At 45.5% G+C, this 26153-nt stretch overlaps 2 protein-coding genes across 2 annotated transcripts in view; one reads left to right on the top strand and one right to left on the bottom strand.

The window, feature by feature from the left end:
* uchl3 (ubiquitin carboxyl-terminal esterase L3 (ubiquitin thiolesterase)) overlaps positions 1 to 12835 on the bottom strand; it is a 54479-nt gene extending 41644 nt beyond the window's left edge. Inside the window, exon 1 of the mRNA XM_080197845.1 lies at positions 12764 to 12835. The gene's annotated coding sequence lies outside the window, so the exon portion shown is untranslated. The remainder of the gene's footprint in view (positions 1 to 12763) is intronic.
* Positions 12836 to 13493: 658 nt separating this feature from the next.
* Positions 13494 to 25227, top strand: commd6 (COMM domain containing 6). Its single transcript, XM_080197844.1, has 7 exons — positions 13494 to 13571; positions 15617 to 15675; positions 16992 to 17057; positions 17172 to 17248; positions 18618 to 18786; positions 21296 to 21448; positions 24623 to 25227. The coding sequence occupies exons 1-7, from the start codon at positions 13541 to 13543 to the stop codon at positions 24671 to 24673; spliced, it is 606 nt and encodes a 201-aa protein (XP_080053970.1). The 5' UTR covers positions 13494 to 13540; the 3' UTR covers positions 24674 to 25227.
* Positions 25228 to 26153: the final 926 nt, after the last annotated feature.

The following is a 26153-nucleotide window of genomic DNA, read 5'->3' as shown; positions in this document are numbered from 1 at the left end:
CCCAGTGTGTATGGAGAATTTGGCGCTCAGCCAAATCTCCATCTTCTGCAGCGGGACTGGAAAATCCCAGGCATGGGGGAGGTTGGAGAATTCTGGTCCTGGCGTTCCAATAAAAGCCTGTATTTATACGGTGCTTAGGTGAACACAGCTCCCCAAGCAGGGGAGACGACGGCCTAGTGGTTTAATCGCCAAATTATTAATCCAGAAACTCAGCTAATATTCTGGGTTCGAATCCCGCCACAGCAGATGGTGGAATTTGAATTCGATAAAAAAAATCTGGAATTAAGAATCTAACAATGACCATGAAACCATTGTCAATTGTTGGAAAAGCCCATCTGATTCACTAATGTCCTTCAGGGAAGGAAATCTGCCGTCCTTACCTGGTCTGGCCTATATGTGACTCCAGAGCTCCAGTGATGTGGTTGACTCAACTACTGTCAGGCAACTAGAAATGGGCAATAAATGCTGACCAGCCAGCAGTGCCCATATCCCACAAATCAATAAAGAGCGCTTTACAGCAGCTGAACTACTTTGAAGAGTACAGTTGGATGTTATTACGGAAAAGCAAAAGCCAGTTTGCACGTACAAGCTTCCATCGGTGATCAGATGCTTTTGCAATGTTGACAGAGGGATAAACGTTGACTAGGGCACTCTGGATAACTCCCCTGCATTTCTGTGCCTACCCGAGGGAGCAGATGGCACCCCAGTTTAACATCTCATTTGAAAGACTGCACCTCCAACAGTGCAGCGTTCTCTCAGTACTGAGCTGGGAGCATCAGCCTGGATTCTGCACTCAAAAACTCTGCCGTGGGACAGGCACGAAAAATCTCCTAAGAGGTGAGAGTGCTGCTATCTGAGACATAGTGGCTTCACTGCAGTGTTAATGTAAGCCTACTTGTGACGCTAATAACTAAATTTGCAAAACAAATAGGGTGGCACAGTGGTTCGCGCTGCTGCCTCAGTGCCAGGGACCTGGGTTCGATTTCCCGCTTGGGTTACTGCGTGCGCCAAGTCTGCACGGTTTCCTCCCACAGTCCGAAAGACATGCTGGTTAGGTGTATTGGCCGTGCTAAATTCTCCCTCAGTGTACCCGAACAGGCACCGGAGTGTGGCGACTAGGGGATTTTCACAATGGCTTCATTGCAGTGTTAATGTACGCCTACATGTGACGTTAATAAATAAACTTTATAGCTATCAACAGATTCTTAGACATTTACCTGAAAAGGCAGCAACACAAGTAATTACATTTCCTTTCCAAAAAGTTACCATCAGTTTCTGCCACATACAGTCCTAATTAATACAACAAACCATGACTTATAGAATCCTTCCAGTGCAGGAGGCCGTTCAGCCCATCAAGCCCGCACCACCAATAATCCCACCCAGGCCCCATCCCCATAACCCCACATATTACCCTACTAGTCCCCCTGAGACTAAGGGGCAATTTAGAATGGCCAATCCACCTAACCCGCACATCTTTGGACTGTGGAAGGAAACTGGAGCACCCGGAGGCAATCCACGCAGACACGGAGACTGAGCAAACTCCGCACAGACAGTGACCCAAGGCTGGAACTGAACCCAAGTCCCTGGCGCTGTGCTAACCACTGTGCCACCATGCCGATGTCAACCTTCCCTTATTTTAAGCTATAGAAAAGATTGATTAAAGGAAGTACTTCTGGCAATATCTCCTAAGATTAGCGATGGATGATTTTTTTTAAGGAATACTTCTTTAAACATCTCAGTCTCGATCGCTCGTCTGTCTCAGCGCTAATGGCAATAACTCTTTGACGTGGAGATGCCGGCTTTGGACTGAGGTTAACATAGTAAGAAGTTCTGAGGCCAGAACTCTCCATTCACCTGACAAAGGGCAAACCCCAAAATCTTGTGAGTTTACTATCGAATAAATTGGTTGGACTTAAACCTGGTGTAGCCAGACTTCTTACTGTGAATAACTCTTTGCACAGCTAACGTGACAGTACTTAGCCAGTTCGTGGAACCCTTGTGCTCTGACAGAATAACATTGCCACCTTGTGGGGGAAAAGAGAGAGCTGTCTGATTCCCTTCACAGAAGAAACATTTGAGGGGCTATTGTCACGGCTGCCACTGCACGTTGTAAATTTGCGACTAAAATATCATTCATTAACATCCATTTAAAAATATGCTTCTCGCTCTGTTCATTTTTCTTTTGAAAAGTGTTTCAATGCCAATCCCAACGAAAGGAGGAAGTGAGGAAATCTCAATCCTGTTAGTGCCAATTAAAATTGAAAACAGGAAGGCAGTTTTTAAACAAGTGTCCATTTGCTTTGGATTTACAGCATCCAACACGCAATTTGACATTTCTTGGCACAGTGCCCAGCACTGCTGCCTCACAGCGGCAGGGACATGGCATGTTCGATTGTGTCCGCGTGGAGACTGCACATTCTCCTCGTGTCTGCGTGCGTTTCCTCTGGGTGCAGTGATTTCCTCCTACACTTCAATGTGTGTGGGTTAGGTTGATTGGCCATGATTAATTGACGCTGTCAGGGGGATTAGCAGGGTAAAAGAGGATTACTGCAATAGGGCCTGAGTGGGATTGTGATTGGTACAGACTCAATGGGCCAAATGGCCTCCTTCTGTACTGTAGGGGTTCTACGAACCGTCAAGTCCCTTACTGATTGAAAACCTGTTTAGTTTTAGAGCACTCGCATTGGACGCGCACTTTTAAAAAAAAAATGTATAAAAGCTTATTAAGCTTTTATTAAAAGCTGCTTTAATGGGTTCTAACAATTTAGATGATTCTTATCAGCTCAATTTAACAAAGTCCACAGCCAAAAATCGAACTGTAACTCAATAGTACAGCGAGATTCAGAGTGTAAGGATCAATAAACCTTCTGCATCTTTTACAGACCACATCGTGAGTCAGGAATTTGCTGAGTTGCAAACATCTCAGGCGAAGGTTCTCCACATACAGAGGATTTTCATAGCCGGACACCATGTGCCACATTGGCAGGAATGTGCTGATTTAACAACCCTTACAGAAAGCCAGGGACTCAGGAGAATGGTTACAAATTAATATTTCCATTCTTTTCTGCCATTAGCTGGCCAATCGGTATGAGTTTCAGGATCTCATTTTTTTGAGCTTTTTGTTTTCCTTCATAGAAAGGATTCGTGATAGAGGTTAAAAATGTTTCTCTTTAGAACGTTTAAAAAGCAGCAGGACGCAACACTGACGTAGAAGAGAACGCCAGGTTTCATTGATTCCCCACATACAAAATTTCCCCACATTTGGCCCATCGAGTCTGCACCGATCCAGGCTCTATCCCCATAACCCCACGTATTTACCCTAGCTAGCCCCCTCCGACACTAAGGGTCAATTTAGCATGGTCAATCCACCTAACTCGCACATCTTTGGAGTGTGGGAGGAAACCAGAGCACCTGGAGGAAACCCGCGCAGACACGGGGAGAATGCCTCTGTGAAGTTTACACAGTCACCCAAGCCAGGAATCGAACCTGGATCCTGGGTGCTGTGGGGCAGCAGTGCTAACCACTGTGCCACTGCGCTACCATGGGTGTCTACGCATTGGATTTCTAACTGCTGGCTAGGGTGAACGTTGGACCCTTAGAGGATGAGAGGGGGTACTTAGTGGTAGGGGATGGGGAAATGGCTGAGGTCTTGAATAACATTTTTGTTTCGGTCTTCACGGAGGAGGACGTGAATAATTTGCCGGGAGTTAGCGATGGAAAGGTGGTAGGACTGGAGGGTCTCAATGACATTATTGTTACTAGAGAGGCGGTGCTCGACAGACTGGAGGGACTGATTGTGGACAAGTCCCCAGGACCAGATGGAATGCATCCGAGGGTTCTGAAAGAAATGGCGGAGGTGATAGTGGATGCCTTGGTGGTTATTTTCCAAACGTCGCTGGATTCCGGGGAAGTGCCGGAAGATTGGAAAACAGCTAATGTTACGCCGTTGTTTAAGAAGGGTGGCAGGCAAAAGGCAGGGAATCATAGGCCGGTTAGTTTAACGTCTGTTGTAGGTAAAATGTTAGAATCCGTCATCAAGGAGGAAATACCGAGGCATCTTGAGGGGAATTGCTTGATAGGGCAGACGCAGCACGGTTTCGTTAAGGGGAAATCATGTCTGACAAATTTATTGGAGTTCTATGAGGATGTGTCTAGGGCGGTGGATATGGTCTTTCTTGATTTTCAGAAGGTGTTTGACAAGGTACCTCACAAGAGGTTATTGCAGGAGGTAAGGGGGCATGGAGTTGGGGGTCGGGTGTTAGCGTGGATAGAGGATTGGTTGTCAAATAGGAGGCAGAGAGTGGGGGTCAATGGGTGCTATTCGGATTGGCGGTTGGTGACTAGTGGAGTGCCCCGGGGGTCAGTGCTAGGGCCTCAGCTATTTACCATTTATATAGATGATCTGGAGGAGGGAACCGAGTGTATGGAGTCGAAATTTGCTGATGACACCAAGATTGGTGGAACGGCAAATTGCACGGAGGGTGTGGAGAGTCTGCAGAAGGATCTAGATAGGCTGGGCAAATGGGCCAGGAACTGGCAAATGGAATTTAATGTTGGCAAGTGCGAGGTGGTCCACTTTGGTAGGAAGAATGGTAGGAAGGACTATTACTTACGTGGCGAAAAGCTGCAGCAGGCGACGGTGCAGAGGGACCTCGGGGTCCTTGTGCATGAGTTGCAAAAACCCAGCCTGCAGGTGCAGCAGGTGGTCAGGAAGGCGAATGGGATGCTGGCCTTCATAGCAAGGGGGATTGAATATAAAAGTAGGGAGGTCTTGCTGCAGCTGTATAGGGCATTGGTGAGGCCGCAGCTGGAGTACTGTGTGCAGTTTTAGTCGCTGTACTTACGCAAGGATATTTTGGCCTTGGAGGGAGTGCAGAGGAGGTTTACTAGGCTGATACCAGAGTTGAGGGGGTTGAGCTATGAGGAGAGGCTGAATAAACTAGGCTTATACTCATTAGAGTTTAGAAGAGTGAAGGGAGATCTCATTGAGACGTATAAGATGATGAATGGGATGGATAGGATAGAGGTGGAGAGACTCTTCCTGCTCAGAAAGGACAGTAGGACTAGGGGGCACAGCCTCAAGATAAGGGGGGGGTGGTTTAGAACGGAGTTGAGGAGGAGCTTCTTCACTCAAAGGGTGGAGAATCTCTGGAATTCTCTCCCCGTTGAAGTGGTGGAGGCTGCCTCGCTAGATATTTTTAAGACGCGGGTTGATGGGTTTTTGATAAGCGAGGGGATTAAGGGTTATGGGAAGAGGGCAGGAATGTGGAACCGAGCCACGACAGATCAGCCATGATCTTATTGAATGGCGGGGCAAGCTCGAAGGGCTAGATGGCCTACTCCTGCTCCTATTTCTTATGTTCTTATGTTATGTTCTTTAAGAAGAGGAGCTCAAGAACAGCACAATGCGTCTAAAACCTGAGTAAAACATCTCAGAAACCACACGCAATGAATGCAACTTAGAATTCGGCAAGTTCTCACTGGGGATATTGGGTTGGGGAGGGGGGAGGATTGGGAAAAAATTGCACTGCCAAAACCAAGTGGACATCCAAGACCCAATCTCAAGATAGCCAACAAATCATCAACAAACATTGCCACAAGCAGGAACGGTATGAAATAACTCCTGAGAACTTATTCATGAAAGCATTGGTGGTCAGTTTGATTCAGAGGCCGAATAGCAGATCCCTATGATGGGTTGGGAGAGGGAAGGAGGCAGGAAACAGGGACCAAAAATCCACTGGGCCCTGGGATCAGAATCAGCAAAACAGGGAAAGTCCAGGTTGAAAGACTGGTTCAGTGTTTCGGTCCAGAGCAAGAAGCCAAAACTCAATCCCTCAATCTTTTAGAAGTTGTCTGAAAAGGGCAGACCATATGGTTTATTGCTTATTCTTAACCGCCCTCTGAAATGACAGAGAAAGCCATTCAGTAAAAGAGCAATCAGCCATGGGCCATAAATTCTGGCCTTCCCAATGACTCCCAGATCCCATGGAAAAATAACAGAAAACAATATTAAAAAGTGAACAATTGACTGAAATAACTGAAGTTGTTACAACTATTGCTCTGTCTGAAAAAGGAAGCAGGCAACTTTTCATATCTCATTTGGTTTCACTAAAAGTCACCAAGAAGAGTCATATCCGACTAAAATATTTACTCTTTCCTTCTCCACAGATGCTGCTAACGTTGCTGAGCATTCCCGCCACGCTCTACTCTTGCTAAATATCACTGCAAAAAGCAGTGGTTAGCACCACTGCCTCACAGCGTCAGGGACCCAAGTTCGATTCCCGCCTTGGGTCACTGAGTTTGCACGTTCTCCCCATGTCTGCGTGGGTTTCCTCCACGTGCTCCAGTTTCCTCCCACAGTCCGAAAGAGCTGGTTAGGTGCATTGGCCGTGCTACATTCTCCCTCAGTGCACCCAAACAGGCGCCAAAGTGTGGCAACTAGGGGATTTTCACAGTAACTTCATTGCAATGTTAATGTAAGCCTACTTTAGCAGACAGCAGGGTGGTTGTAGGGGAGCTAGCACTCAAAAGTAAAATTAAATCAATATAAAACAAAATAAATAGGGCCAAGATGCTCTTTTGGAATTGGTGTGGACTTAATGGGCTGAATGTCCTCCTTCTACACTGCAGGGATTCTTTGAAGTGAGGTGCATGTACACATTGACTGGGAGAGCAGTGTGCTCGCTCTGAGTTCAAAGTGTACTTATTTATTTTGTTTTTACTATTTAAAGTTGATGATAGTTCTAATGTATAAATGATTAAGCATTTTCTACAACTCTATGAAATATGTGGCATGTGACACATGCATTTAATCTTACTCACGGGGTCACGGTTAGTGAACAAGCCAGATTACAATCTTGCAACCCACTGAGATGAAGGTGGGTCACTTACGTGGTATGACCCGCTCACTAGCCAACATTGCCCATCACTGACCAACAAGGCGATTTTGCACAGCCAGAATAACTTACGAGTAAGGGATAATCCGCAGAGAGATTTCTGGGAAGGGAGCAAGTAAGATCCATTCAAAGTGCTGATGAACCAGAGAACAGGGTTCAGACGCCATCAGAAGATAAACCTCAAATTGTCAGAACTGCAAGATGAAACTTCAATTTTGAAATGAAGGGCGAAATTCTCTGGCCTCCCCTCAGTGGCATGGTGGCACAGTGGTTAGCACTGCTGCCTCACAGCGCCAGGGACCCGAGTTCAATTCCGGCCTCGGGTGACTGTCTGTGTGGAGTTTGCACATTCTCTCTTAGTCTGTGTAGGTTTCGCCTGCAGTCCAAAAGTCCGACAGGTCAGTTAATTGGCCATGCTAAATTGCCCCTTAATATCAGGGGGGATTAGCAGGGTAAATACGTGAGGTTACAGGAATAGGGTCTGGCTGGGATTATGGTTGGTGCAGATTCGATGAGCCAAATGTCCTTCTCTATTTTCTGCGCTGTAGAAATTCTACGATCCCTTGGTGGTGGATCATCTGGTCCTGCCATTGTCAATGGGAACTCCCACTGAAGCCACCCCATGCCACCGGGAAACCCACACGGCAGGGGGAGAACTGCCAGTGGGACAGTCGGAGAATCCCATCCCAAAACATTTCTGCATTATTCTGTTGTGGAAACAGCTGATCAATTCCATTCTCAATCTCCTGTTTTTCCAACCTAATGGTTGGAGCTTCAGCAAGAGTGGGCTATCAGAATTCTCAACATGTACGTTAATGCCCGTCAACGTTCATCACTGCGGAACAAGTCATTATCAAGTGTTAAGCTAGCACAGCATTAGTTGGGAAGCAATGGCCCAGTAGTATTACCGCTTGACTATTAAACCAGAAACTCAGTGGGACCAGGGTTCAAATCCCTCCACGGCAGACGATGGAATTTGAATTCAATAAAAAAAATCTGGGATTAAGAATCTACTGATGCCCATGTGTCGATTGTTGGAAAAACACATCTGGTTCACTAGTGTCCTTTAGGGAAGGAAATCTGCTGTCCTTTCCTGGTCTGGCCTACATGTGACTCCAGGGCCATGGCAATGACTCTCAACTGCAACAAGAAATGGGCAACAAATGCTGGCCAGCCAGTGGTGCCCATGTCCCACGAATGAATAAATATAAATACGGGGGATTTAAAAAATATGCAGCACAGAAACACTGAAAGCAGAAAATGTGACCGCAGATTAAAGCGGGCTTTCTCCGAAGTTGTGCAAGACAAACCTGCTCAGAAACTGCCCTACAGCTTTGCTCTAGAGATCAGCAAGCTTATTCCAGTTAGAGTAAAAATCAGTGGAGGTTCACTAGATTGTCCCTGGAATGAGAGAGTTGTCCAATGAGGAGACGCTGAGTAAATTGGCCCTATATTTCTCTGGACTTTAGAAGAAAGAGAAGCAACCTCGTGGAAACCTACAAAACTCTAAAAGGGATTTGACAGGCTGGACACAGACGTTGTTTCCGCTGGTTGAGGAATCTGAAACACGGGAGCAGAGCCTTAGGATAAGGGGGTGATCATTTCGGACTGAGATGAAGAGAAATTACTTCATTCAAAGGGTTGAGAATCTTTGGAATTCTCTACCCCAGAGGGTTGCTGATGCTCCTTTGTTGAATATATTTAAGGTCGGGATAGATACATTTTTGGTGTCTCAGGGAATTAAGGGATATGGGGAGTGGGTGTGAAACTGGAGTAAATGCTCCAGATTAGCTGTGATGGTATTGAATGATGGAGTGGGCTCAATGGGCCATATGGTCAATTCCTGCTCCTGTTCCAATTAGCCACACAGCCCCAGATTTGGGACATAGTCTGCACCAGATTGGATGATTTCACCAAGTGGAAATAATAGGGTCACAACAATTAGCTTCAACATCTGAGTGAAGGAACGTAAAATTCCCACTCCTCAGCACTTTGCAGGAACACCTGCAAGAAACGTGTGCTTGGAGATCTGGACAGACGGTGCTTCCTTCTCCCGAGGTGACTGGCACAAAGCTCAACTCAGGAAGGCGTCAATGACATCAGGAGAAAAGGAAATAAATTTCAAAACAAAATGCCTACAAGACAACATCTTTTTCTATTCATTTACAGCATGTGGTTAGGCCCATTGCCCTTGACAAGGTGGGGGTGAACTTCTTTCTTGAATCACTGAAGATACATCTACAGTGCTACATGAGAACATAAGTAGTAGGAGTAGGAGCAGGAGTAGGCCATCTAGCCCTTCGAGCCTGCCCCGCCATTCAATAAGATCATGGCTGATCTGAAGTGGATCAGTTCCACTTTCCCCCCATAACCCTCAATTCCCTTGCCTACTAAAAATCTACTTACCCGTGACTTAAATATATTTAGCGAGGTAGCCTCCACCACTTCAACGGGCAGAGAATTCCAGAGATTCACCACCCTTTGAGTGAAGAAGTTCCTCCTCAACTCCGTTCTAAACTGCTCCCCCCCCGCTTATCTTGAGGCTGTGCCCTCTAGTCCTACTGTCCTTTCTGAGCAGAAAGAATCTCTCTACCTCTCCCCTATCCATCCCCTTCATTATCTTATACATCTCTATAAGATCCCCCTTCATCCTTCTAAACTCCAACAAGTACAGACCCAGTCTATTTAGTCTCTTTTCATAGTCCAACCCCCTCATCTCCGGTATCAGCCAAGTGAACCTCCTCTGCACTCCCTCCAAGGCCAAAATATCCTTGCGTGCTACTAGAAAGGGAGTTCTAAGATTTTGACCCAGCGACAATGAAGGAACAGCAACATATTTCCAAGCCATAATTGTGAGACCGCTAGACAGGACTCTCCTGGTGGTGCTGTTCCCAGGTATCTGCTCCCCTTGGCCTTCTTTGAGGAGGAGATGCCGGCATCGGACTGGGATGGGCACAGTGAGAAGTCTCAGTACATCTGGTTAAAGTCCAACAGGTTTATCCAGAATCACGAGCTTTCGGGGCACCTGGTCTCACCTGATGAAGAAGCAGCGCTCTGAAAGCTCGTGATTCCTTTAACCTTGTCCTTCTAGATGGGAATGGACACAGGTTTAGAAGGTACTGTCTAAGGAGCCAAGGTGAGCTCCTGCAGTGCATCTTGAGGATGGTACACATCACTGCCATTGTGCTGGATGGTAGTGGAGAGTGAATGTTTGTGGAGGGATAGCAATCCAGCAGGCTACTTTGTTCTAGATGGTGTCCAGCTTCTTGAGTATTGTTGGAGCTGCACCCATCCAGGCAAGTGGGGAGTACGCATCACAGTCCTGACTTGTGCCTTGCAGGTGGTGCACAGGCTTTGGGGAATCAGGAGTTATTCGCTGCAGAATTCCTAGCCTTTGACCTGCTCTGATAGCCACAGTATTTATATGGCTAATCCAGTTCAGTTTCTGGTCAATGGTCAACTCCCAGAATGTTGACAGTGAAAGATTCAGCGATGATAATGCCATTGAATGTCAAGGGGCGATTATTTTCATCAAATATATAAAAGTAAACTACTGCAGATAATGGAAATAAGAACAGAAAAGTCTGCAAGTACATACAGCATCTGTGAAGGAAGAAACAGAGCTAATGTTGTGGTCCAGTGACTTAAAGTTGTGTATTGAGGAATATTCTTAATCAAAGTGTCTGGTGCAGGTACGCACAACTGGAAAGCAGCAGACATTCTGATTAACCCCCTCTTTACTTCAGGTGAGAAAGCAAGGGAACAAAATGAATGTTTAAATTCATGCCGGTGGTCAGACATTATCAGTATAAGTACATTTCAATCTACCTTAAGTTACATTGGTCAAAATTAAAAGGTATCCAGTCATTCACACCACCAGGATTCTCTGGTCCCGCTGCGTGAACAGAGATTGGGCTGAGTGCCAAATTTTCTGTCCTCGCATACAGCAAACAGCCAGACATTCTGGCCATTTTTTTCCAAAAGGGATATCACAATTTTCAGATGCGCTTAAAAAACAGCAGGTAATAGTGCAATAAGTTAGAAAAAGGAAACCGTGAAACATGAAAATAACGGATCGCCTGCTGACATCCCTATTCCTCAGGAAGACTAGTCGATACTCTGAGGCTTAATGTTCATCCACGTCCCCAGAATCATCCAGTTTTTCCTTTCCATAGGATTCCTACAGTGCAGAAAGAGGCCACTCAGCCTATCGAGTCTGCACTGACTCTCTGAATGAGCATCTTACCTAGGCCCACCCTATTCTCATGCATTTACCCTGGCCAATCCCCCTAACCTTTATATCTTTGGACACTAAGGGGCAATTTAGCATGGCCAATCCACCCAACCTGCACATCTTTGGACTCTGAGAGCACCCAGAGGAAACTCACATGGGCAAATTCCACACAGATAGTGGCCCGAGGCCAGAAGTAAACCTGGGTTCCTGATGCTGTGAGGCAGCAGTGATCACCACTGTGCCATCCTTAATGGCAACAGTACAAACCAGCCTTTTGGGTTAAATCAGTGATATACCAATATTGTTGCATAAATCCTTTCAAGATGTGAACATCCACTAACAACAATGCCAATACATTATGTAATGCAAGAGCAGTCAATCTATCTCCCAAGATAGCAGACAATGTCTATGTAGGAAAACCATTGTACAATGCAAAACTAAAGGTTCAGCAGGTTGGGCCCATCCCCATTGGAGTTTAAAAGAATGAGCGGTAGTCTTATTGAAATATAAGATTCTGAGGCGACTTGATAAATTGAACATTGGGAGGATGTTTCTCGTCTTGTGGGGAAGACTGGAACTATGGGGCACAGTTTAAAAACAAGAGGTCTCCTTTTAAAAATGGAGATGAGGAGATATTTGCTCTCTCTGAGCGTCATTTGTCTGTGGAATTCTCTTCTCCAGGGAGGGGCAGCATAGTAGAGGGATGCAGGTTCAATTCCAGTCTTGGGTCATTGTGAAACTCCATACAGACATTCTCCCCGTGTCTGTGTAGGTTTCCTCTGGGTGCTCCGGTTTCCTCCCACACTCCAAAGATCTGCAGGTTAGGTGAATTGGTTATTGGTGTCAAGGAATTTAGCATCATAAATATGTAGAGTTATGGGGATAGGGATGATGTGTGATTGTCGGTGGTGCAGGCTTGATGGGCCAAATGGCCTCCTCCTGCACTGCAGGCTATGATAAAGCAGTGGAGGCTGGGCATTGAATTTATTCACAGCTGTGTTGGACAAATTTTTGATAGACAAGTAAGTCGAGTGTTATGCAGGGAAGTGGAGTTGAGACCACAATCTGACCAGCCATTAAATGGCAGAGCAGGTGCAATGGGATACAGGGCCCAAAGTGTGTGCAGAAATGTTAAAACATCACCAAAGATTTGTGAAATTCTCTCACTTGCATGACCATTCACCACAGCATGTCATATCAGAATAATTAACATGACAGAATCAACATACGTTCTATTTCCCACTCAGCTGTGTTACTTCTCCCCATGAGGACAGTGGCCTGCAACCTGATTCCTGACTCAATATTGCAAGTGGCTTAACTGAATGGTAAACATTCCTTCCTACAGAATTGAAGCAGAGGCTTGCTGAGTAAGCAGCACCGAAACACTACCCCCCGCCCCCCAAGCAACACTTACTGCAGCAAACCAGAAGGGAAAAGGCCATTTTCCACAATGAAGTTTTCCCAAGAGGAAAAAAATCGCAACTGAGGAGGAGAAAGTCATGGGCTGTGTGAGCATTGATTGTAATCCCAGACATGTTTGCAAAATTACTGACTGCCACAATAACTGTCGCCCATTATTGAAAAGCAACAACAATCCCACTATTGTACAATGAAGAAAAATAAAAATAAACACATTTACAAAACGTCTCCAGCGTTCCAGGACTGATTGCCGGCAAGTCGAAAAAGCAGCACAGTCTCCCCTCTGCAGTCTCTGTAACTCACCTGGTTCATTACCTATAAAATAAAATCAAAGAAACAATAGATCATTCAGCACTGGGAAAACCGGCCCCTGCATTTATTTAACAAACCCTTCTTTCAAAAGGTGCAACAGCCACGACTGCCCAGCTTTTAAGACTGAAATGCATACATCAGGGTTGGCCTCCAGAGGTAACCAGCGCTGACACTCCATTGCTAAATCTTCAGTATGATTTAAAATTAAGCCTGTGCTCTCTGCTTCTGCCTCTCCCCTTTCTACAGACCACGCTTCCGCCCAGAGAGAGAGAGAGGGAGCGACCTTTTCGAAGACGGTCCTTGCAAAGGGGGGGATAGGGGAGAAATCAATGGCCAGCAGCAGGTGGTCAAACTCAATGCACCAGCAAGGCAGAGTGTAACAATTTGGGAGCAACGTCTCAGCAAGGGACTAAGGAGACAAATAACATTCCCCTTCCTTCCTTTCTCAAGGGGGGAAATCCAGGACTGGATATGAGACATGCAATTCCCTGCAAAGTGCTGATGGTACATGCGGTCAGAGGGCAGGGTTGAACCGGGAGTAGCCAATCAGTGGGAGCCGGCGGCCCTGGGGATTCCCCCGGGTGGCCAATGGAACGTTGCGACTGTCTCTCGGAACGCGGATACATTTAGGGGGCGGGGCCTCAGCCAGGCAGGGCGGAAGCAGCTGATGCGGTAGGACATGGCAGGACCCCAGGCTGCAGGGTGGGCTGGTGAGTGAGTGAGTGTTCGTTGTGGGTATGGGGTCCAAACATTGCACAGGGTCGATTCAGAGTGACTGCAACCCAGTCGCTGCCGCATAAAGCGAGTGTAAGCTGCAGGGCGGAAGTCCCTTTTTTTGTGTGTGTTTTTATTATTGCTTCTGTTATGCCCGGTACAGTTTAGAGCGATAGAATCCCGACAGTGAATCAATTCTGCAACAAGTCTCCGAAAGAGCATCTTACCCCGGCCCCACTCCTCTGCCCCATCCCTGTAACACCTTTACCATGGCTAATCTATCTAACCTGCACATCTTTGGACTGTGGGAGGAAAACCAGACAGACGGGAGGAAAACATGCACAGACTATGCACAGGCAGTCAGGGTTATAGAATCCCTACAGTATATGGGATCTGCACCAAGTCTCTGAAAGAACATCTTACCCAGGCCCACTTCTCTGCCCCATCCCTGTACTACATTCACCACGGCTAATCCACCTAACCTGCACATCTTTGGACTGTGGGAAGCAACTGGAGCACCTGGAGGAAACCCACACAGACACAAGGAAGACATGCAGACTATGCACAGGCAGTCAGGATTATAGAATCCCTACAGTGTATCGAGTCTGTACCGAGTGTTTGAAAGAGCAGCTTTTCCAGGCCCACCCCTTTGCCCCATCCCTGTAACACTTACCATGGCTAATCCACCTAACCTGCACATCTTTGGACAGTGGGTGGAAACCAGAGACCTGGAGGAAATGCACACACACATGGGGAGAATGTGACTGCCTGTGTGGAGTCTGCACAGAATCCCTAGAGTGCAGAAGGAGGCCATTTGGCCCATTAAGACTGCACCACTAACAATCACACCCTGACTGAAGACTCATAAACCCACCTACTTATCCTGTTCATCTCCCTGACACATAGGGGACAATTTAGCATAGCCAGTCAATAACCTAGCAGAACTTTGGAGTGTTTACTTTGATTTATTTTTGTCACGTGTATTGGTATTAAGTGGAAAGTGTTGTTTCTTGTGCGCTGTTCATAGAGTACATAGGGGAGGAGGAGAGGGTGAAGATTGTGGTGTTACAGTTATAGCTGGGGTGCAGAGAAAGATCAACTTAATGTAAGGTAGGTCTATTCAAAAGTCTGATGACAGCAGGGAAGAAGCTGTTCTTGAATTGCTTGATATGTGACCTCAGACTTTTATATATTTTTCTGATGGAAGAAGGTGGAAGGGAGAATCTCTGGGGTGCATGGGGTCCTTAATTATGCTGGCTGTTTTTCTGAGGCAGCGGGAAGTATAGACTGAGTCAATAGATGGGAGGTTGGTTTGTGCGATGGGCTGAGCTACGTTCACAATCTTTTGTAGTTTCTTATGGTCTTGGTCTGAGCAGGAGACAAACAAAGATGTGATATATCTGGAACGGATACTTTCTATGGTGTATCTTTAAAAGCTGGTGAGAATCGTAGTGAACATGCCAAATTTCCTTCATCACCTGAGAAAATAGAGGTTGTAGTAGTTTCCCTTAATTATAGTATCAGCATGGAGGGACCAGGGCAGATTGTTGGTGATCTGGACACCTAGAAACCTGAAGCTTTTGACCATTACCACTTTATCTCCGTTAATGTAGACAGGAGCAAGTCCTCCACTACACTTTCTGAAGTCGATGGCTATTACCTTTGTTGTGACATTGAGGGAGAGATTATTGTCAGATTCTCTATTCCTGTATTCCATCTCATTATTATTTGAGATCTGACCCACTAATGGTGTCATCAACACACTTGAAAATCAAGCTGGGGGGTTGAGTTTTGGGCACACAGTCATAGGTGTATAAGGAGTATAATAAGGGGCACTGGTGCGGGAGGAAACCGGAGCACCCAGAAGAAATCCAAGGCCAAAATTGAACCCAGGTCCCTGGCACTGGGAAGCAGCAATGCTAACCACTGTGTTCAGTGGAGGGTTATGCCAGACAACAGATTGACAGCTATTAATGCTGGGTCATTTTTGCTGTTGCAGAAGTGCAATGCTCAAACTTTTTGTTAATCGTTTAAATTACAGGTTTTGACAATGCTGTTGAAAACATTAGCAAACTTCCCCAAGATTTATTTGCAGAAGTGGTAAGTAAATTTGAGAGTCACAGTGACCACTTGATGCCATGAAAGAGGTGCTAAGAGATTTTTATTCCTTCACCGTGACAGTGAAATGCCTTGTGAAATCTGCAGAGGAACAGTGCAGATGTTGACAGCCAGTTAAATGTACCCGCAGCAACAAAAACTGTTCAGTAACTTTCAGGAATGTACTGCTGGTACCCAAACCTGTCCAAAGTTTCACTACTGTGTGCACAATGCCTGGTTGATAATGAAAATGAAACCTCTCCGAGTGGAAGCTTGCACGTGGGTGAAAGTAAAGTGTTGCGTTAAATTTTTGTGACATAAAGTCATAAAGCAAAGAAACAGGCCCTTCAGCCCAACCAGGTCATGCTGACCATTATGATGCCCCAGCAGTCCCAAATACTCATGTTTGGCCCATATCCTTCTAATCCTTTCCCAGCATGTACGTATCCAAAATATTTAAACAGTAAATGAGTTAAGGGTTATGGTGAGCAGGAGGGTAAGTGGAGCTGAGTACACAAAAAGATCAGCCATGATCTTATTGAATAGTGGAGCAGGCCCGAGGGGCCAGATGCCCTACCCCTGCTCCTAGTTCTTATGTTTTTAAATGTTGCTATTGTACCTGCCTTAACCACTTTCTCTGGCAGCCCATTCCATATATCCACCACCCTCTGCATGAAGAAGTTGCCCCTCAGGTTCCTTTTTAAATCTTTCCCCTCTCACCTTAAACTTATACCCTCGAGTTTTCAATTCCCCTTCCCTGGGAAAAAGACACTGTGTGTTTATCCTATCCATGCCCTCATGATTTTCAACAGCTCAGTAAGGTCACCTCATTCTCCTATGTTCCAAGGGATAAAGTGCTAGCCTGGCCAACCTCTCCCTATAGCTCAGGCCTCTGAGTCCTCACAACATTTGTGTAAACATTTTTTTGCACTCTTTCCGGTTAATCAATATCTTACCTGTAACAGGTTGACCAAAACTATATGCAATACTTCAAATACTAAAGATGTGGGAAAAAAAGTAATTCTTCCACAGTGGCAACCTTCAAATGAATTGAGAAGGGCTTGCAGACCTAACAACTGAACAGTTGCCATTTATGCATAAAAATTTAGTCGCTGAAGAAATGCAAACAAATTAGGTTTCCATTTTAGAACTGTTAAGTTGTTTAAAATATATTTTTTAATCAATGCAATAATTAAATGGGTTTGTATAACTTTCGAATCAACTGATTAATGAGGGCAGCATGGAGATGTTGTAGTTGTCTAAGTTGGTGTGTTCCTGTTATTTTAATGAGTATAATACTTTTGTCAAATTCACAACAGTGTCAGCAAATCATGTTACACCTACAATGCAAAACCCCTGGTGTGAACACACTCGAAGTGGCTGAAGTAAGTTGTTGAACTCATGAGATTTAATTTAAATGCCAGCTCAGTGCCTCCACTTACTTTGTTTCTGTCACTGTTCAAATATCTTTATTATTTTATCTGAACCTTGTGTAACAGAGGCTTCAAGCTGCTGGAGTTGATCTGGATTTAGACGCTACAAAGGAATTGGTCCACGTTACTTCCTTGTTTTTCAGGTAGCAAGCTTTTTATTACTGTCACAAGTAGGCTTACATTAACACTGCAATGAAGTTACTGTGAAAATCCCCTAGTCGCCTCGTTCCGACACCTGTTCGGGTACACTGAGGGAGAGTTTAACATGGCTAAAGCATCTAACCAGCACGTTTGGCTGTTGAAGGAAACCAGAGCTCCTGGAGGAATCCCCCACAGACACGGGGAGAACGGGCAAACTCTGCACAGTGACCCAAAGCTGGAATCAAATTCAGGTCCCTGGCTCTGTGAAGCAGCAGTGCTAACCACTGTGCCACCCATACTGTTATAATCTGTCTGCACTTTCAAAACCCTGCATGTAATTTTTTTAATCTAATTTGAATTTTGAAATGAATCTTCGATACATGTGAGGGGTCACTCTGTGATAAGTCTCGCTCCTGCAAAAACATCCAGTCCAAGTCTCTTGTTCTTTTGAGCAAAGGTTCACTGCAAGGAACTTTACAAAATTACTAGCTCCAGTGACGAAATATGAAGTGTGCAACTGAGCTACAGAGACTTGAAAGTCCCAGTTACAAACTTGAGCAACACAGTCTATCCCAGGGAGCTGGCTAGAGTAGAGAGTCAAAAGTAGATCAGCTTACAGCCCATGCAGTCCAGCCCACAACTTGTTTCCATCCAGATTGTTCGCATGTAACACCATTATCAGCTCCTTCCCACCTGCCTCACTGCTGTTCCAGCTGTCTCCTGCAACTGCATTTTGTTGTCCCTCATTCCTGACGCCAGCTCCAGCTCCTGCTGGCTGCTGCAGGACAGCGTGGCTTGCAATTTCCACCCAAGGTGCCCAATAGCGAGGGGTATTGACTAGCAGAGACAGTGATTGTCTCCGTGGGACTATCCTATGAATGTTCATTGATTTTTATTGTGATGCTTTAATACCTCTCTCAAAAACATTACAAACTATTTACAGCATGGAATCACGGCAGTTAACACAACAGATGCACAACACCCAAACCTCCTCTCACCACCTTCCCTCCTTTATCTAACCCCATGCTTCTATTCCTTTCCCCACCTTGTGCTTATCAGAAGACGCCTTGAGTGCACCAATGCCATTCAGCCCAACTACCCCCTGTGATAGCACCTCCACGTTCGAACCCCTCGCTGGGTAATGATGTTTCTCTTGAATTCCCTTTTGCATTTAGTAGTGACTATCTTACAAAGCGAGGGGAAATGTGCTGCCCAACCTGCAACACATCAGTGAAGTTCTGTCACACAACACGAGTACTCTCGAGTCAGCGGTCATTGTCCCTTTGGTTTTCTTTTCTTAGCCGTGATTTAATGAGCTCAGAGAGAAAGCGTGCAGCGCTTGCCAACTTGTCGCCTCCTCTCCCTCGGCAGGTCAGCGGCACAGAGTAAAATGTCAGCTGAAGACCTCATCGCGAAGCTAGCAGACAGCAGCAATAACTGGTCCAAGCATGCTCTGCAGGTGATTCGTCATGTGTGGAGTGAGCAGGGCAGACTAATTATGGCACCAGAAGATGCCAAACACGTGCTCACCGTGGGACAGGTGAGATGGCCCAGTGTATGCAGACTGTTCAGTGTTAGTAGGTATCTTGGATAAATCTGCCGTCCGCTATCCCGTTACTTGACCTGTTCTTGTTACTTCAAAGGTGTGTAGCATTGATTTGATTTATTATTGTCACGTTGGGACTTTTTCCTCTGGAGCGTAGAAGCCTGAGGAGTGATCTTATAGAGGTCTATAAAACAATGAGGGGCACAGGTCAGCTAGATTTTCAATATCTTTTCCCAAAGGTAGGAGAGTCTGAAACTAGACGACACAGGTTTAAGGTGAGAGGGGAGAGATACAAAAGTGTCCAGAGGGGCAATTTTTTCACACACAGCGTGGTGTGTGTCTGGAACAAGCTGCCAGAGGTGGTAGTAGTGGCGGGTACAATTTTGTCTTTTAAAAAGATAGTTACATGGATAAGATGGATATAGAGGGATATGGGCCAAATGCGAGCAAATTGGAATTAGCTTAGGGGTTTTTTTAAAAAGAGGGTAGCATGGACAAATTGGGCCGAAAGGCCTGTTTCCATGCTGTAAACTTCTATGACTCTATGACATGTATTGGTATACAGGGAAAAGTATTGTTTCTTGTGTGCTATGTGGACGATGCATACCACACATAGAATACATAGGGGAGAGGGTGTAGAATATAATGTTACAGTCATAGCTAGGATGTAGAGAAAGATCAGCTTAACATTGTGCTGTGCTTTTTGCACTTCATGCACACTTTACAGCAGGCTCCACTATGTTTTATCCAGAATTGGAGACCAAGGCATTGCCATTGCTATTTGGGGGACACATCAAAATTACTTTAAAACCTCCCAAGGAAAAGACAGACTTTTAAAGTAAAGTTTATTTAATAGTCACAAGTAAGCTCACTGCAATGCACTTACTGTGAAAATCCCCTCGTCATCACAGGCCGGCACCCGTTCGGGTACACTGAGGGAGAATTTAGCATGGCTAATGCACCTAACCTGCATATTGTTGGGGACTGTAGAGGGAAACTGGAACACCCGGAGGAAACCCATGCAAATGCAGGGAGAACATGCAAACTCCACAGATAGTGAACCGAGCTGGGAATTGAACCCGGGTCCCTGGCGCTGTGAGGCAGCAGTGCTAACCACTGTGCCTCCATGCCACCCCTATAATAGCGCCCAACGTGTGACTCGAACCCACAACCCTGATATTAAGAGTCTTGTGATCTACCAACTGAGCTAGCTGGGCACTGTTTGGCACAGCATCATGGGCTGAAGAGCCTGTTGCTGTGCTGTTCTATGTTAAATGTGGGAACATATGGAACCAGTGCCGGAAAATGGGATTAGTGCACCTATTGGTAGATATTGTCAGTGCAGACTCGATGGACCAAAGGGCCTTTTCTGCACTGTATGACTCTATATGAACTATGGCTAAGGACGAAATTCTACCATTTCTCCAACCCTATGGGTGGGATTTTACAGCCTCGCTCAATCCGAGACCGGAAAATCCCATCCGGTGTCAACAGATTTTTCCATTGTCTGCCCCTTGCCCGCTCCGATTCCTATGGCAGGCGGGGTGGTAGAATTCCAGAGTAGGTCTTGGGCAGATGCCAGTTGACCCACTTGTGTACTGTCTAGTCAGCTTCAAACTTTGCAAGCAGCGTTCCTCTATTAGCTAATGTAATGACATTGCTAGTCGGGGGATTTAATCTCGATGTGCTTTTCTTCCTCTGGGTAGAAGGCATGTCCGTTTTTCTGGAATGATGCGAGTTATTGCTTTCAAACCACTGATTTGAAATAAAGCCCCCCGAGCAAAATTTAGCGCGTGTGCAATCATCGCGTGCTGTTTGCTAACTCAGAAATGTTGCTTAATACATTTCCAAAAGCAGGCTGTTAAAATGTAATGTGTTTGCATGAATGAAAGTAGATTGGTTTAAGGTACAAATACTTTATTCCACTAACAATGTTGCTATTTACATGACATTTTCCCTGAGAACACTTCTAAGCATTGCTGCTCCCTTGTATCCAGTTTGTTTGAAGTCCAGTCCTATCTTTGCACAACATTTGACGGCACGGACAGGCAATTTGGCTCAATAAGCCCATGTCAGTGTTTATGCCACACTGAAGTCTCCTCCCATCTTTCTTCATCTCTCATTTATCAACACATCCTTTCATTCCTTAATACAAAGGGGGCCCACTGTGCTACCCTGCTGCCCCTAATGACTCCACCTCTGGGTGGCCGTACCTTCAGCTAGCTGGGCCCTAAGCTCTGTCTCCTTTCCATGAAGGAGGATGTGTATTTCCAGCATTGTCTATTGTTACCGCAGTTATTCCTGAGGCTGACTTTGGATAGTGTATGTGTGCACTGAGAGCAAGAGGTTCAAATGAGTGACAACATTCTTTCTGTAGATTAGTCAAATTTAACATTGGGGAGGCCAAGTATGAATTGCATTTGGTTAAGTTGGTCAAAGCAGCCCTTGTGTTTGCAACAGGCGAGTTGTAAAAATGTAACGCTTCCGATTTTGTTCTTCTAAGCTGGTGGACTTGCAGTGGAAGCTGGGAATGGCCATCAGTTCTGACAGCTACAGATCCCTAAACCACCCCTATGTAACCATGATGCTGAAAGTAGCGGATCCCTCCGGAGAAATAATCAGCAGGTCATTCGAAATGACCGTCCCTCAGTTTCAGGTCAGCATTCCAACATTTTCTTTTGAGGAAAATCGCACAAAGTCTTGCCTTTTTGAGATTGGATTGTTTCGTTGTGAGGAGATGATCTCTCGTAGAGCTGCTTACAATTTTGGCATTGTATCTGACCCCAAGCTGAGCTCCTGACCATGTATCCATGCCATCGCTAAGACCACCTATTCCCATCTCCATAACACCACTCCTGCCTCAGCTAATCTGCTGCTGAAACTCTCAACCATTGTAACCTCCAAGCTCAACTATTCCAACACACTCCCACATCATCTCCCACATTCTGTCCTCTTGAGGATGTAGCTGATACCCGTGTCCAGGTTCCGTTTACCTCTGTGTCCTCGCTGACCCTGCGTTGGTTTCTGATGAAGCAGCACTTCGATTTTTAAAAAGAATTCTCCTGTTGGTTTTCAGATTCCTCCATGACCTTGCTCCTTCCTTTCTTTGTAATCCCCGTAAGTCTACGACCCTCCTAACTACCTGTGCTTTTCTAATTCTGGCCCTTTGAGCTTCTCTGTTTTAATTTATAGAATCCTTATTGTGCAAAAGGAAGCCATTTGGCTCATTTCTAACAGAGTACCTTATCCAGGCTTACCCCTCACCCTTCCCCAACCTCATGCATTTACCACACCAATCCCCTAATCTGCACATCATGGGACGTTAAGCTCATACATAAATGTAAGTGTGTTCCTTTTTTTATTATTAACACCGGGGAGATCCAGATTGAGATGTCTACTAGCTAATCATAGAGTCCATACAGTGCAGAAGGACATTCTGTCCATTGGGTTTGCATCGACTCTCTGACAAAGTATCCTATCCGGGTCCACTCCCTGTCTAATCCCTGCAACCCCACTCATCCCCCTAATTTATACATTATAGGACACTAATGGGCAACTTGGCACAGCCAATCCACCTAACCCACACACCTTTTGGACTGTGGGAGGAAACTGGAGCACCCAGAGGACCCCCATGCAGACATAGAGAGAGCGTACAAACTCCACACCAACAGTGACCCAAGGCCAGAATGGAACCTGGGGGTCCTTGGCGCTGTGAGATAGCTGTGCTAATGATTGTGCTACTGTGCTGATCCTAATTTTTCCACCTTTGGCGGCCATACCTTCAGATAACTGGGCCCTGAGCTCTGTGGTTCCCTTTCTAAATCTTTCTACATCTCTCGTACTGTCCTCCAGACATTCTTTGAAAACTTAGTTCAGACCAAGGTTTTGATCCTTTCACCTGATATCTCTTTAAAATAAATCCATATTAAATTTTGCTGTGTAATGCTCATATGATGCACCTTGAGATGTTTTGTGTTGGGGCCTGATAGAAATATATAAATGCTGTTGCTATAGACTATAATAAAAAAAGGTCAAAGATGAAGGAATAACGATGGATGTATTCCTCGAGTCGCCTGCATCTTTTCACTTTCAGCGAACTGAAAAAAAAGAGCAAAAGTTGTGCACGTTTTGTTCCTCGATGTCCAGCCTCTCTCTCTAATTCATTCACTGAATTTGGACATCGCTGGCTGGGTCAGCACTTATTATCCATCCATAATTACCTTTGAGAAGATGCTGAGGAGCTGCCTTAATGGTTTATTCAGGCCTTTTCACAGGGTTAATTACAATGATGTGGGATCACACAGTGGGTCAGGATGGCAGTTTTCCTTCCCTTAGGGCCATTAGTGAACCAGATGAGCTTTTACAACAAGGTCACAATTACTGATGCTATCTCCTTATTCCAGGGTTATTTGATAAACTGAATTAAATTCATAAAACTATCCTGTTGGAATTTGAACTTGTATGCCATCAGATTATTAGTTCAGGCCTCTCTGGATTACTATTCCTGTAGCATAACCACAGTACATCTACTATAAAAGCCACCAAACAAAGAAAAATTAACTGAGTGAGTGGAGAAAGTGAAATGTGGGAAGTTTTACCAGGAGTCTGATAGCAGCAGGGGAAAAGCTGTTCTTGAGATGGTTGCCACATGACCTCAGACTTTTGTATCTTTTTCTCGACAGCAGAAATTGGAAGAGAATATGTCTCAGATGTGTGAGGTCCTTGGTTATGCTGGCTGCTTTTCCAAGACAGTGGGAAGTGTAGACTGAGTCAATGGATGGGAGGCTGGTTTGCATGATGGACTGGGTCACGTTCACAAACCTTTGTAGTTTCTTGGGGTCTTGGTTGGACGGGGAGCCATACCAAGCTGTGATACATCTGGAAAGGATGCTTTCAGTGGTGCATCTGTAAAAATTGGTGAGAGTTGCAGTGGAAATGCTGAATTTCCTTAGTGTCCTGAGAAAGTAGAGGTGTTGGTGGGCTTTCTTAACTGTAACTTCAGCATGGAAGGACCAGGGCAGGTTGTTGGTGATCTGGATACCTAAAAACTTGAAGCTCTCGACCATTTCCACTTTGTCACCATTGATGTAGACAAGGGCATGCCCTTCACTATGCTTCCCGAAGTCAATGAATATTTCCTTTCTTTTACTGACATTGAGGGAGTGATTATTGTCGTCATACCATTTCATCACATTCTCTCTATCTCTTTACATACCCCATCTCATCGTTTGAGAAGGGAAATGAGATAAGAACATGAGGGCAAAAGGAATAGCTGAAATGGTCCCATTAAAGGGAGAGGTTAGCTTCGTGGTCATGTCATTGTGTTAGTAATCCAGAGGCCCAGGCTAATGCTCTGGGGACGCAAGTTCAAATCCTGCCATGGCAGCTGCTGGAATTTAAATTCAAGAAAGTATAAAGTTAGTCATTGTTGCGAAAACACAACTGATTTAGTAATGTCCTTTAAGGAAGGAAATCTGCCATCCTTACCCAGTCTGGCCTACATGTGCGCCCAGATCCACAGCAATGTGGTTTAGTCTTAACTGTTCCCAAGGGTAATTAAGGATGGGTAAGAAATATGACATTACCAGTAATGCCTACATCCCCTGAAAGAATAAAGAAACTAGGGGGAGGCTCATTTGGAGCTTAAATGACATAGATTAGTTGAGCCAAACGTGGTGTAAATTCTCTGATATTAAAAGAGGCAGGCAAATTCACCCCATTAGCATGTCTCAGTTGGAGCCAGACAAACTGACCTTGTCGTCCAAGGAAACTATGTTGGATCCTGTGCAGAATTGTCCTCCCGAATAATTTTATTTCTGCCTTTTTACAGAATTTTTCGAAGCAGTTCCGGGAAATGGCTGCTGTTCTCGAAATGGTGTGAAGCCTGTGTCTAATCTGCCCCCTCCCACTGTCTCCCTCCACAGACCTTGATCCTGCTGCCTCCATTACACAGAAGAGGAGGAAGAGGAAATAGGTCCACAAGAAAAGAAAATATCACCGCATTTGGTTTTGATCCATTTATTTGGATTATGTATTTTCCCGTCCACTACCTATTATTTTTCAGCCGTTGAATATTAATAAGTGCACTACTTTATAAGAATGAAGATATTCTGGGAGGAGCAGGAAGCAATGCCCGTAAAAACTCACGGCATCTTCTGTGTCATTTAGATGACAACTTGCGGGGGGAGGGAGTGGGAGGTTACATGGAAAGAATGCTTCAACCTAAATTGGGGCAGGTCAATGAGATGGGTCAAGTAAGTGCATTTGTCGAAAGACACTTGTTGGTGCAATGGCCTCAGAGCCTCATTTTACCTCCGAACATGTATTTGAACCTGTCTCGTCTCGGACGAGCTTCTGAATGAGTGAGAGAGATGCCGGTGTCTTTATGAAATGAGTCTGGGTGGGCGCTGGTCCACACAATAAAAATCTTTGCTGATCGGCACTGTATTGTCAGTTCTATTGGGGGGGTTCAGTCACCAGGGTGACTGATGTGGCAACATCACGTGTGCTCCAATCAAGTAAGTTGGAAGTCAGGAGAAGCTGGTCTCTGCAGCCAATCGGGTCGTGTTTCCTCATTGCCGCGTTGTTAAGGGTTTCTGAGATTGAAAAGAAAGCTTTGCATCGCTTTTCAAGCCTAACCGTATGTCCCAAAGCACTTCACATGGTACTGAAGTCCTTTTGAAGCGTAGTCACCATTGTAACATAGAAAACCAAGCAGTTGATTTGTGCACAGTAAGATCCCACAGCCAATCTATTTGTTGCGATGTTGATTCCCGGACAAGTATCGTCCAGGATAACTTCCTGCGCTTTGAAATAAAGTCATGGAATCTTTTACGTCTACTTGAGAGGGTTGGCCTGAGCAGGCCCTGGGGCCTGAGTTCAATGTCTGGCCTGAAAAATGGCAGCTCTGACAGTGCTGCACAGCCTCTGTACTGCAGTGGGAGTGTCGGCCTCGACTGTTGTGCTCCAATCCTGGGCAGGAAGTGAAACCCATGGTTCGGAGGCGACTGAGACACCCACCGAACCACGGCTGCTGGTGTAGGGTCTTCAAACGGAAGTGGAAAAGAAAATTGAAGCCCTCGCTGATTTAATTGACTGGTGGATCTGGTTGAAGAGCGGGAGTTGTGGGCTTGGGATGTGTGGACGGAAGGTGGGGTGGGGTGGGGAGGGGGTGGGATGCTCCACGTTTCAGCCCCTCAGGGACTGACCTCGATTTGAGAATTTCCACGATGATCTTTGCAATCCTGACTCCCAGAAGTTGAATTAGTTTCAGAGAGGCAGTGATGGAGAGTGATGTCAACGGCCCTCACCCCACACCCCTGCAGATTTGTGTCAGACCTGCTCAAACATGGTGTGACATC

This window comes from Carcharhinus amblyrhynchos, chromosome 10 (assembly GCF_965287045.1).
Source record: "Carcharhinus amblyrhynchos chromosome 10, sCarAmb.v2.hapA, whole genome shotgun sequence".
NCBI lineage: Eukaryota > Metazoa > Chordata > Chondrichthyes > Carcharhiniformes > Carcharhinidae > Carcharhinus > Carcharhinus amblyrhynchos.
This window is presented reverse-complemented; position numbering and strand designations above follow the sequence as displayed.

Excerpts from the sequence above, each read along its gene's own strand:
- commd6 (XM_080197844.1), top strand. The coding sequence starts at position 13,541 with ATGGCAGGACCCCAGGCTGCAGGGTGGGCTG. Across the intron at positions 18,787-21,295 it reads ACGTGCTCACCGTGGGACAG|CTGGTGGACTTGCAGTGGAA; the intron begins GTGAGATGGCCC and ends TGTTCTTCTAAG. Across the intron at positions 21,449-24,622 it reads TGACCGTCCCTCAGTTTCAG|AATTTTTCGAAGCAGTTCCG; the intron begins GTCAGCATTCCA and ends GCCTTTTTACAG.